Source organism: Amia ocellicauda, chromosome 4 (genome assembly GCF_036373705.1).
Source record: "Amia ocellicauda isolate fAmiCal2 chromosome 4, fAmiCal2.hap1, whole genome shotgun sequence".
Lineage (NCBI taxonomy): Eukaryota > Metazoa > Chordata > Actinopteri > Amiiformes > Amiidae > Amia > Amia ocellicauda.
In genome coordinates, this window is record NC_089853.1 from 52,728,323 (window position 1) to 52,742,327 (window position 14,005).

Below are 14,005 nucleotides of genomic sequence, written 5' to 3' on the forward strand. Positions count from 1 at the left end.
GAATTTGTCTTAAGCAGACAGGTGTGCCAAGGATCAATGAACAGTCTTATAATATTATATGTGTCTCAGAAACTTTAGTAAGAGCACTGGGCCTGTGCATTTAACCACTTTCCAGTGCCTGCATGGTTTTCTATTCGTTTGGTTTTAAAAAAGTCAATTGACAGACAGAAAAGCATCTAATTATTTTAAAAAAGAGAGAGAAGGTAAAGCAAAGCACTTAGCATTTGTCATAATAATACAGGTGGGAACTTTGCCAACTTTGCAGAAATATGCTTCTCAATTTGAACTTTCTTGGTCTTTTGAGTGCAGCATGTTCAAATACAGGGTTCTTCTGTTGTCTTCATTTAAAACTTTAAACATGACAAAGTTTTACATTTTCTCCCCTTATTTTTTCTAATTCGTCAGTTTCAGGGAAGCTAATTTTGGTGCAACTGAACTAATACAATAAATGAACAATGGGAAAAATCTGAATCCCCCCATTGAGATTGAAATGGGGGAATGTTATTTTTTCTGTAACTAGGTTCTTATAGATATTTTTTTCAAATACGCCCCCCCCCCCCTCATTTGGTAGACATTATTTGTATACATCTGCATTGATAAGCCTGTACATGAATCATTTTGTTGGGGGGTGGGAAAATATTAATTAGAAATGGAACATGCCTCCAAATACCATAAGTATATATATAAAAAAGATTAGACATTACATCCTTAATGTTTTAATGGATCAATTCAGAACATCTGAACACGTTTGTTTTGTTCAGTTGCATGTAACAAAGTAATATGATCAGTTGAGATGAACATTTGAACATCTCCAATTATAATGAATCAAATTACAAACCCATTGGAAGTCATTATTTTCTGAAACAAAATACATACCACAGACAGTATTGTGTAAAACAAATGTGGTGGGTGGTTTTTTGTTTGTTTGCTTTTTTAATCCTTTTAGTTAGATGTACTAAAATAGTACTAAAATATATCAATAACTAGGAAAAGGCTATTTTATAACAATCCATGTTCTGGAATTATTTAAATAATCATTGATTTTGCATTTTTGCATTTCACTTCACTGTAGTTTGGTGACTTTTACATGTATGGAACCCTTGCTTATCTGCCGCCTAGTATGATAACGATTGATCTGCAATTGGCCAGACTAAGATTAAATAATAATACATAAATAAATAATAATATAGCAGTGCTCCCAAACTGAGTTCCCAGAGTGTCTCATAATTTTCTGTAACTGATTCACACTGTACCTGTCAGTCACCTTATTAACCTAGTTACTTTATTAATGTTTAGTGGACATCAACCAATTGTATGTATATTGTATATGCATAGGCCTATATATATGATGACTTAAGAAACTCTTTTGATTGAAGGTGCACAATGTATACCATAATATGCAGTCAGTAGAGATGTCAGTAGAGATGTTTTAAACCAGTTAATCTGTTAATCAGACTAATGAAGTAACTAGGAGCTGGGTTGGAACAAAAATCAGAAGACCCTGAGTCTGGGATATAGGGGATATAAAAGAACAAGGGAGATCTTGGAAAGATCATCAAGCAGGTCATCTGCAGAATATCCCCCAAATGAGAAAATATACAGTAATGTTAGCCTAAGCATTTATAATGCAATTGAAATGCATGACTTCAGCTCCACATTAATATCTTTGTTCTTGAATAATCCCATGAAGATCAATTCACACACTGTATGTGTCCTGATGGTACACTCCAATCTGCAGCAAAAGGTCACATGACTCACAGCATATTTGTAAATGCAAAGAGAAAAATATTCCTCCAAATAAGCCTTTTTGTCCCTCTCTCTCTCTTATAACCAGTGATGTCATACAGAGAGGCTTCCATAACACAGGGTTCATTCACAAAGTGCTAGGCAAGCTACCAGAGTTAGGATCTAAACAAGCCATTGCCTAGCAACTGGGAAGGACTATAGACTGCTTGTTGTTATTTGTTTGGGGTTGGGGGGGGTGGGGGAGAAATCACCACCCCTTGCTCTGGCCATGATAATAATGTGTTCTGTGGTTTTCTCGCTCTCTCAAAAAAAAAGAAAGTGTCTTCCGCTGTGAGTACTCCCTCTGACTCACTGACACTGATGCATCTCTGAGGCCTGTTTTCCTAAACAAAACAAACATAAAAAAGCCACGAGTGCACAGAGAGTGAAATTCTTTCACTGATGGATAGCATGCGACCATTCCTCTTATGTGACACCCTTCTGCTTTTTACATGTATACATCTCTCTCTCATGGTTGTTCGTGATTGTACATAACTTGTGGCTTCTTCATGGATGCGGTTACACTGCAAAACCGGGGGGACCACAAGTTCATGTTGTATTATTTTTGTCCTGCCTCAGGGCTGTAACCACACACAGCCTACATTATCCCACTGAGAATATGGGGATGCAAGTTCAGGATCTGGTGGGAGCAAGCAAGCCAAAATGTCAAAGAGCTTTCAGGTTTCTCTCTCCCTTACAAACTCCTTTCCCTTGATTCTTTTAATTTCCTTGTTCCTTCCTCTCTCAAGTGACTCCCAAATATACTGACACTTTCTTGGTGAAACAACACAGTAAATGTACCACGCTTGACAGTACAATTTGAAAAATGGCTTTGACTAGAGTTTGCTGGATGGATAAGAGGCACATTTCAGAATTCAGTACCCATCCGCAAGAAAACAGCACCAACTCAACTGAATAAATGCCTGGAGTATTCTAGTGCAGAGCGGGGCTAGAAATGCCTGTGGCTACTTAAGATCCCATAGCAGAATATGATCTATGGTTGATGGTAATGACTTTCTTCCCAAAAGTGCTCAGTTGGAGTCAAGTCTGGCCAGGGAAACAAGGTATATTCTGACATCACAGGCCTTGGGCATGCCTCCAGTAGCACAGTACCAAACAAAGAAGAGAGTGATGTAATTGGCAGAGGCTCATGTTCACATTAAGCCCTATAACTTCAGTATAGCTTGTATGATGTATGGTACGTTTAACACTTTATAACACACTACAACCACTTACTCCTAAATGTGAGCTTAGATATGCACACATAATGGGAAGTCAGGGTAGCTTATAGTATAGATTTACAGGTCTGAAAGAAGGAAATTTGTAAATTTGTGTTCTTACAGTCAGGATTAAATTATCTTTTAAGATACTAACAAAGTACATAATAGATCATGATTGATTAGAAGCAAGTAGATTCTGTCAAAGAGTAATCCTGCATCAAGTGACCCATTTGGAGCTGGCAATGCTCAGTGGGTGGATTACTCCTGGTTTAAATTACATACAGTCCTCAAAAACAGACAACAGACCACCATTTTGAAAATGACCATTTTACTTTTATTGCTAAATTATATAGATACAAGGTTTAAAAAAAAAAAAAAAAAAAAAGAATGGCAACATCATATTGTCTTAGGATAGAAATACATTAGAAAAAACTGCAGTAACTGGTTTGCATAGCAATATAAATGCATTCAAGAAAATGTGGTTTATTAGATTAACCTTCCTAGGTGCTTGTTAATAATCCTTGTTCTTTCATTTCAAACAAGGCTGGGATCTCTTACATCTGAGTGACACACAACTCTGGTTATTATTACAGTAGAATAAAATAGCTTTGGCATATATATATATATATTTCAAAATATTAATAAGGCCTTGATTAACAAAAAAAGGGCTGACAACAACTGATGCAGTTCATAAGAAATATTTTAACTACACACTTAATAAAAATAAAATAAAAATATTAAAAGGGTAATTGAGAACTTTTTATACAAAGTTAAGCAGCAGTCAATTTACAGACAGGAATAAAATTCAGTTTATGAATAAAGTCTACATTCAGAGTATGTATTGCTTAGAATACGGATGTAAATGCTGTACATTAAAAAGATGGAAAGAAATTTTATAAGCTGCAGCACAACTGTATTTTTATGGATTAGGATTTGGACGTCAATCCATTGGCATTAAAAGTGCCCCATACAGATATTTGTGAACTGCTTGTTTCAAACTAGGCACATCCAGATTTATTTTTAATGTTAATTTATTTATATTACTCCCAAACCTATAGTGAAAAAAAATATCTAAGGCCTCATCTGCTTGAAGCAATTTGCAATCCAAATTAAAATAAAAAAAAAGCCAAAGCCTGGTTTTGAGAAAGCAAGTCACATATAACACTTACATAAAGACAAGAAATACCATTTAAAACAGAATATCCCAACAAGATGATAATTACATATATTATTTTATTACTATATTAAAGACAAGAATTTGACATTTGACAGCCCTGTAACTCAACAGCCTAATTTTTTTCTCTATAGAGCCTATAGTTTTTTCATTGAATGCTTTAGCAATAAATGTTTTTGCTTGCAAAGTCTACATCGGCAGTGTTTAGATATGTAAGGAGAATGCCCAAGACAACACCACATTCAACACCAGTCTAATTTGAGTTGTGTAATCCTGAAGGCAAGCTAAAAACTAAAATGATTTGGAGGGGAGACTAAGTGTGAGGTGAACAACTATAAATGTGGCAATTAAAGCTATATTGGGGGGGGATTTCTTTTTTTTTTTTTTGTAAATTGAATTATTGTACATACTTTTATTTTTCCTGATAAAGTCTGCTATTATTATTATTATTGCTTGAGAACAAGGAAGCCTTTTTCATCATATTAAACTTGAAGCTATTATGGGTCTAAGGCTTTGGAAGTGAATGGAAAATACAAGCTATAGCTTTGGCAGGCAACGGGTATAAAGACTTCATTACAATGGCAGGAAAGCACCAGAGAAAAATATTTAGATATGTGAGGAAAAACACAGTTTCCTCAAGTGCAAGTAAGGCCACCATCCACATGATACAAGGCCAGGGCATACAACTTTGGGATGAACACAACGGATGAGCTAATTCTACCACGCACAATGGTCTAAACAATGTCCACAAAGACACCCAATACAGCAGGCGAATAGTGAGGACCACCAAATTGACCGTTCAGGCATTTTTAATCCAAGTGAGTACAATCACAAAGTGAATTAATTTAGATTCTCAGTTTGAAATTAAAACATGCTGGTGGTAAATCACAGCGCAGTTTTGTTGGAACTACTTTTGTCCAACGCAACACAAAAATTGTTATCACTGTCCATGTGCACCACTGTCCCCTTACATGGAAAGGGCCGGCAAAGCAACATGAGAATCAATTTCACAGATTAAAATATTGATATTTGGCCTCCATTTTCACACACCAGGAACTAGTTTACAATTAGATTGACAAGGTTTGTGTCTCAAGCTGGCAGCAGAATAGAATGCATTGTGGGCATACACAACATCAGTTAAAACCTGCCTAGTAATTAGACTTCTATAAAAAGTAATTCAGGTTTCAAGAAAAATAATGAACATCTGTAAAATAAATATTTATAAAAAGATTACAATCTTTGGTAGTCTCCTTTCTCACACAAGTATTTATATAGGAAGGAACTATGTAATCTCAATAGGCCTATCTACTAATTAACTTAATCTGAAGGCACTAGGAGTTTGACATTTAATGTACAATTTAAAAATGCAGCATACAACGACACGAAGAGGAATAGAAAAGGAAAGCAAAGATATTATCTCCTGGTACATTCTTCAGCTTGAGAGCTGATCAATAAATAATTACTCAGATGTTTCAGTTTTAACACTAAAACAAAATGTGCAATAGTTTGGGTATGTCATATAATTAGTAAAACAAACCGAAAACACATATATATAAAAAGTCTGTTTAAATAGAGTCATTTTCTTTGTTTATTCAAACTTTAGAATATAAAAAGGAGAATATACCTAAGACATTACTGAGGCTACAGATACAAAAATGGCTGGGTTTTACATTTTAAGAAGAATGTAAGAAAAATTAAAATTAAAAATTAAGAAAAAAGACTGCTGTTAATTTATTTAAAGATATAAAACGGTATCTTTAGGGAGTACTGTGCAATAATATTGAATTTCCATCAAGCAATTGCTAATTACAAATCTAATACTTTATTTTGCAAGAGGCTACTGTCTACTTCTTAATGGAAACCTGCCATCAAGTACTGGAAGTTTTGCATTTAACAAGTGGGGCATAGTTAAGATATAATTTTAGCCTTTAAATATATGTGTATGTGTATATATATTTTTTATATATATATATACATACATACATATATATATATATATATATACACACATACATACATACATACATACATACACACACACACACACACATAATACACAAACAAAAAGTTTGACAATAAAAGAAAGAAAACAGGTTTAGAATTAAGGCACTTTTTAAGACCATTCTTTTCACTCAAAGCTTCAAGCTTTTGTAATCCAGTTAGCTAACCCTTATAATGGCTTATGATACCTTTGAATATTTTACATGCTTATATAATTTCACTTTTCCCTGGAAAAGCAGTTTAGTATCAGACTCCTAATTCCACATATAATAGAACCTTGTTCAACATCAAGTTCCTTCAGAAATGATTCTAAACTCTTTAGAAAATAACCGCAATGCAGTTTTTCCATGGCTGCAAATTTAAATAGCATTTAATAGCATCGTTCTCTCAAACGTATCTCAAAATAATAATAATAATAATACAAAAATCTACATTTAAGTCACTGTACATATGACTCAAAAGGCCAGGGGGAAGAAATAAGGGATCAACAAATAAGGGGAGTTTTTATGGCAGGGATATGATCAGATAACATTTAGTATTTTCAAGGTTAAATAATCAAGAGAAAGAAAATCTTCGCTACTACTATATGTAATGCAAAGCCTAGGTCAAGACAATCTGCTTTACATGGCTGATATATAAATTGCTTTCTCTATGAAGAACTTTGCTGCAAGTAACAATCATAAAGACATCCAGCTGAAAAGCATCCAGTTATTTTTTGGATTTGGTTCTGCTGTGCTTGTAAGCGGCTTGTCATTGATTATACCTGCTAAATAATTGTAATGCGCTAAAAGCATTTTTAAACATATTACCATACAAAATGTGTTATCTCCTGCTCCATAGCTCTGTTATTCTCTAAGATGGCTAGATCATGTTATTTTCTGGCATATAGATCCTAGGTTCAATAATATTATTGATGCACTTAGTGACCTGATGCAAGCCAAAGAGTTATAAAAGTAGGATTCCTCTCCTTACAAAAACATATTTACTTAAAAATATGAAGAGTCTTGTTTAAATTTGAAATTTGGCAGACAGCGTTAAAGCATATTTGGTAGCCAAACTGAGAAACATATTTATGCAAATTACATATGTGTGCATGTGGACATTTTCAGTTGAATGTATTCACACCCTTCATTTGAGAATAAAAAACATACTTGAAAAAAAGAGGGCTAAACAAACAAATTGAAGCCCCCTAAAAACTATTGCCATAGCAATATATAATTCATACCCTACAGTATACAATTGCCTTTAAAGCTTAAAAATAACATAAATGCTCTGTCATTTGTGTTTTATTTTAAACAGTTTTTTGGTCATATTCTTGAGGTAAGTTTACACTAATTCCAGTAACTATACTGCTTAGATTGAAAATCACTATTTTTTAGGGCATTTTTTTGTGGAGTCATAATATGTACTGTACCATTGCTCTTAGAGTACATGTAAATGCTCAACTTAAAAGACACACACACATACACTTACACACAAAGCTTCCACATTGACGTGCTCTTCTGACCTGAAATTCTTGTAAGCAATAATGAGAGACAAAACAGAAAAAAAGAAAAAACAAGGTATAATGTTCGTTCACGACCCTGAAGTCTGCACTGTGGGGTTTCCCTGGGAAACACCAGCTGGGTGATAAATGGCAGGAAAAAGTCACGCAAAGTGGCTTTGGTGACAGCCAGAAAGGTTCCTGCCAAAGCATTGTTCTGTGGCGAAGGTCCGAGCCAAGCGCTGCGCAGCTGGAGAGATAGCGGGAGCTCACTCTGGCCCAAGCGGGGTCCCCAAGGTGATATACACATGAACATCCCAGAGAGAGCAAAAGAAGGCGGGGGGGAGGTTCCTGACAGATCGTTCCTCTATGTTTGACCTCTGCCGTGGACTCCAGTCAGATCCTTCCTTATGATTTCGTTAACTGGAAAGAAAGGGAGATACAATTGTGAGGAGAAAATAAGAAAAGGGGAAAAGGACATGAAAGGAGCATGTCACTGCACATATACCAGCTTATGGCTCTCTTATGGTCTTTTAATTTATTCATGTTTTTTTTTCTTACTTGAGCTCTAGGGAACCATTATTTATTTATGTATTTATTCATTTGAACAGAAGGTTGTCTCGTTTTCAACTGTGCACTGTGTTCGACTTTCTGAACTATCCATGACTGCAGACACTGTGCTATGTGTAAACTTTCCATGTACGCAGGTCCCATGTTGCTACTGCTGCCTGGATTTTAAGAGCTCGTTCATTTTAGGAGGCATCTTGTCCCTTTTCCAATTTTTACTGTACATTTTTCTTTGATGGTTAAGCCAGACTCGAGTGTCTTTAATTCATCTCCTCTGCTTCAAAGGGTTGATTGGGAGAAAAAAACTAACAAAAAAAAGACGCTTTTGCTATTCAAGGTTTTAGCTTGGCCTTAATTGAGAATTTATAAAGATGTATATGTTTTTATAATAGTTGCTTGCCATTTGATTTTCATTAAATCATTAAATATCCCTTGGCACCACACAAAACCATTGGGGGTGTTAACCCTGGTGTTCTGGCATTCCAAATCAGCCTCTCTCAATCTTGGCTACGTTAATACAAAATAAATAAATAAAAATAAAATAAAAACATCCCCCTGGAGCTTAACATGCTAAATCACTCCTCACTTTGGTGCAAAATGGCTGCTACATTTAATTGGTAGCTGAAGTGAATCCCAACCTAATTGTAAAGCAATTTAGGATACTTCAGCGTTAAAGGTTATTATTGTTAATAATAATAAAAATATGCTAGAAATGCAGAGGGGTTGTAAATATATAAAGTGGGTGTACAAAATTATTGCATCACCTTCAGGTAGCAGATAGGGATTGGGGTACGTCTCCAGGTTAGGAATGGGTTGCCCAGATTTCATCAAGGTAACCTGAAAATGCTGAGAAGTACATTCAGATGTTTAAGCCGACAATCCAGAGTTATTAGGGGAGTTCTGTCTCATGCGTCTTCCAACACGGCTCTGCCCGGTATCACGGCAACAAGAGCTCGGGCTTCAGTTCCACGTTCCTTCTCACATCAGGACAACCTAAGATTTGAAACTGATTGATATTGATCTGCGATTTTCTCTCGGACAAAGTCATAATGGAAGACGCAGTAAAAACCAATATCATCTCCTACCACTGTAGTCTGATGTTTAAGATCTGGGGTGTACTTTTCAGCATATTAAGTCTAGGCAAACCCATTCCTTCAGCTGAAGATGCACCCCCCGCCCTGCTTTTCCATCATAAAAAAAGGAGACACAATCACAATCATTGTCTAAATGAGGGCAATAGTTGAGATTAACCCTGTTGTGAACACTGTGACACCAAACTGAGTTCTGTTGTTACATAAAGTTGCAATGTGACAATTATTTTTTCCACTGGTCTTACTGCACTAACTACAGTTGTCCACAAGGAGGTAGAATACAGTTGTTCTGTTTGTTTGCCACTCCCAGGAACCATTTCTTTGGTAGTACTTCCTGTTGTTTAACTAAGGGAAGTGACAGGGAGGGTATTAATGGAAACTTTTACTACCTCATGATTCTAAAAATAGATGTAGGCAACATAGGGGTATTATTTGTGTTTGTTTTCTTTTTTTTCTTTTTCTCCTTTCATGTAAAATGTGGAAAGGAGGGGTGTGCATCTGCACTTTTCCATCGTTCTTTTGAGTTTCTTTATTGTTAAATTAACCAACAAATCCAACAATCATATGGGTTTTCTGCATTGTGAAGAGCTGGTTTGCAATGATAGGAAAAGGTTATAGTACGCACCTAAGTAGTTCAATCAAAAGAAATACACATGCTGTACAATATACACCACCCTATTTATAGTGGCACACAATCACTTGCAATTGTGCTTCTTTCACTTCTTATATTATAATAACCTTACAACGGATTGATTCCAGGTTTATTTAGTAAAATATATGACCTGAGATGATTAGATATACATATAGTTTTAAATCTGAGTTCCCATCAGTGCGATCTCATGAAAGTTGACAGGCGTTGAAGTTGTATTTCCTGTCAGCATGCTCCAACTGTCAGTTTATATTCACTGTACAGAAGCTCTACTTTCACCCAAAGAAAAGAACAGATGGAACAAAGGACTAACTTAACTTAAACTTATTTAGTACAACCAGGACAAACTTTGTTACCTATTTAAATCTTAAAAGTTCAGATTTATTTAAACAAAAAACATTATGAAAGAAAAAATCTAAAACCTGGCAAACAGAAATGTTGCGTATCTTTATGAAAAGAGAGTTGAGCAAACCAAGTGTTAAAATGCTTGCTTCTGCATATTAATGAGCAACTTATTTTGTTCCAAACGGAGATGTCTTTGGGCAGTTGCACTGTGCTGATAACGGTATTAAATATGAATGCTTGAGAAAGTAGCAATAGAAACAAGTGCACATCATATAACAATAAATGAACACATAAATCAAAAATCCAATATATGATTAATTATTATTTTTTTATTTAATATATTGCCCAAGCTATTATATCCGTATTTGAACAAACTACGATTTGTCTGAACATTTTGCTGTATCTTTCCTGGGTAGAACATCATGTTCCTATTATATTCCAGTCAAGTGTGAGACTGGATTCCAGTTTCTAGTTGGTTAACCTAAGGATGTGTAAACTCCAGGCTGAAACTGTGCTCAACAAACTGAAAATATAGATATGATAAATAAATATATATTTGAGAATAAATAAACTAAAATCACTGCCTATCTATTCCAAATGAAGAGTCTGAATACTTTCAACTATACATGTATGACTCCTGAACCATAAAAGTATTACTTCTTTTATTACCTGTTTTTACATTTTCTCTCTTTTTCTACCTCTTCTCTTTCCTTGTTTTCTTTAAAGGATGTTGAATGAGGGCAAGGCTTCATTTACAGTTCATCAGGAAGGCTAGGTATTTATTTGTATTAGCTGGGAACATTACATTAACCTTATGTATGCTGCTGATTACACAGACTTCCGAAGTCAAAACCTTTCCTACTTCTTTCTAGATTCTGTATGGTGACCTCTTTGGTACACACTACTTAAGAACATGCGAAGGCGATATTTCACAAAAACAATACTAACGATGATCAAGCACTGAGAAAATTTCTACTGAATCTGAAACACAGCCTGTTTTACACAATAACACAGACTTGATGACTCTGTATACACATACACAAAGATCACAGACATTTGAACTACAGCATGTTGTTTCGCCGTCACAGTGTTTGGATTTGCTTTTAGATGCCAAACCTCAGCACAAAAGAATGTGCAGAATGTGGGGCATGTCACCTATCCAGAGTCACTTCCTGCTTCCTCTGTTTTCCGGCTCTGAACAACAGCTCTGTTTAATCAGGGATGAAAGCAGCCCCTCTTAGGCAGACGCTACACAATGATATCGCCTCACAGTGTACTCTGGCACTCTGGCTGGCGCCATCCACTTATGGTCCATCTGATGCCACTCAAGTGAGAGGAAATGTTGCCCTGCACTGGAGGACAACACAGGTCCACAACATTGTTTTATCATGCTCGTGTAAGGAAGCCTCTAGCACACGGTTCTGTATTTGAAGTGCAATGTAGCACAACAAAGGTAGAATCAAGCAGTTGTGAACACTGGTGATGTAAAAGAAGGAAGTGTGTTACATCTGAAATACCAAGCAGGGTGCCCAGTTTTCATTTAGTGTAGAAGTTATTCTCTAAGCTGGAACAAAGCTCACATTCAGGAATAGGTGCAATCTTATGGTAATGATCAATTGTGTTCTGGAGGTAAATGTAAAACAATTGGATTGTCGAGTACAGCCTTACGTCTCTGTGCAGAATAAATGTCAATATACCAAGAATGGAAAGAGTATTTTCAAATCACTGAGCCAGAATTATTATTACAATAATCAAGAAGTAAACAACCTAAAATTCCTGTACCATGCTTCTGGAAAAAGACATTCAGTTTTAGCAAACAATCTTTAGGTTTGGTGCTGGTTGCAATCAGTGCTGCAATCATTTCACATTTCTTTTTTGTTTTTGTTTTTTTTGGTTGAAGTCTGTCAAACATTGTACTGGATTAAGAAACATTGGTGGATGCTGCGAAATTATGAAGCTGTAATTGTTAGCATGTCCAAAATAATTCAGTAAAGGGAATGGGATAAAAAGGTATGGAGGGCAATCAGTGCCAAAATTAAGATGAATGTGATTACAAACATGAAGATGATTATGAAGATGAACATGATTATAAAGATGTTTATGAAGATGAACATGAAGATGAACATTACTTAATTGAACACCTCCCTTTATCTATAAGGACCGTGTGACTGAGTAGATGCATCTTTGTACATTTTCCAAAATAAGAACAAACAAAATACAATATGGAAACTATTACGTTTTAACTTCCATTGAAACACGTCTGTCCACCATTGCTCTGTGTAGAAATGTCTGACTTCTGACCAGTTTCTATAGCAACATTGTAAAAGTGGACAGTCTGCATCTTCATGTTAATAATCATCTTCATGTTCATCTTCATAATCATCTTCATGTTCATAATCATGATACCATCTAGATTCTAGAAACTGATATGCTTACAAAGTGACGCCAAAAGAGAGCACAGACATATGGGTAAGATTGCGAGCTAGAGAGTGAAAAAACAAAAACAAACTGATAAGTAACAAAGGTTGCAACTTGTATTTGTAAAGCTGATGCATGAAATCTGATGATCTGACCACACAGCAGCAACTTTCTTAGAAAGCAGGCCTTGTCACCTGCAGGTGTCCACAAAAACACAGATAGCTCATTATCTGTGGAGGTAGTAACTCCTACCCAATTTCCTGGCACATATGCAGACAGGCTTGTAAGGAGCATCCAGATACCAGTTTTTAAGGTCAGTTTATGGTCTAACTGACTTAATCCCAAACATGGAGTAGACTCTGTGGCTCCTTGGCAGCTGCATCTTGTATAACAACGACAATCCGTGTGGCATCACTACAAATATCTGTGAGAAATCATGGCACATGATAATGCCAAAGGAACAGAACAAATAAATAAAATAAAATAAAATAAAATATATTATTTATTTATTTATTTATTTTAAATGGTCTGTTAGTCCGAAAAATGCTTGTCTAGTTTTAGTGTTCCCAAACATCGAGGTAAGAATAGACATACTCTGAAGGGACATTGGACATTCAATGGACATTGAAGTACCAGGCTAATTCTAGCTCATTACTTAAAAAAAAAAAAAAAAAAAACACAAAAACTGCTTTGAATTGAAATGCTGGTCTTTGTCATGTCATTGACTGCAATACAGCAATATATAGTATTTGTTTTAAATTTTACCGGATTATAGGATTTTACTGAATTATAGGACTCCAGTCAGTTCTATTTAGCTGAGGGCTGAGTGTTAATCTTATGTCCTAGTTAATAAAAAAAAAAGATAATCCTTTAAAAATCTTTCATTAGCGCCAATCAGACTTCACCTACCTAGAAAGCGACTGTGGCTTATCTCCACATATTACACCCTCTTAAATGCTTCCTGAATGTACATGTGTTAACAATTATAAAATGTTTTAAAAAGTCTGCTTCTTTACTCTACAAATTAAATCTAACAAAACAAAAACCTCACACAGAAATGGACCCAATGGTCTTGGGACTGATGTTACAAAAGCAGGCAACTCAATATTCAGCTGTCATTGGAAAGCCTATTTAAAGCTCTGACCTACATAGTGTGAGAAGGATAAGGTTATGACTACGAGAACAAAAAAAAAGCAGGTTAAGCAAAAAAACAAAACAAAAAATACAAAACACAGAAGCAAACCGACACAGTGTCTGTACACCCATCATCCC

At 35.4% G+C, this 14,005-nt stretch overlaps 1 protein-coding gene across 4 annotated transcripts in view; it reads right to left on the bottom strand.

The window, feature by feature from the left end:
• Nucleotides 1-3,322: 3,322 nt before the first annotated feature.
• The window catches only part of nfatc2a (nuclear factor of activated T cells 2a), an 83,159-nt gene continuing 72,476 nt past the window's right edge, over nucleotides 3,323-14,005 (bottom strand). For 3 of the 4 annotated variants that reach the window (XM_066702749.1, XM_066702747.1, XM_066702745.1), the window contains exon 10: nucleotides 3,323-8,086. In XM_066702749.1, coding sequence (XP_066558846.1) covers nucleotides 8,031-8,086 — 56 coding nt within the window. In that variant the 3' untranslated portion in view covers nucleotides 3,323-8,030. Of the gene's footprint in view, nucleotides 8,087-8,994; nucleotides 9,077-14,005 lie in introns of all 4 variants that reach the window. The other variant, XM_066702746.1, reaches the window with a different exon arrangement.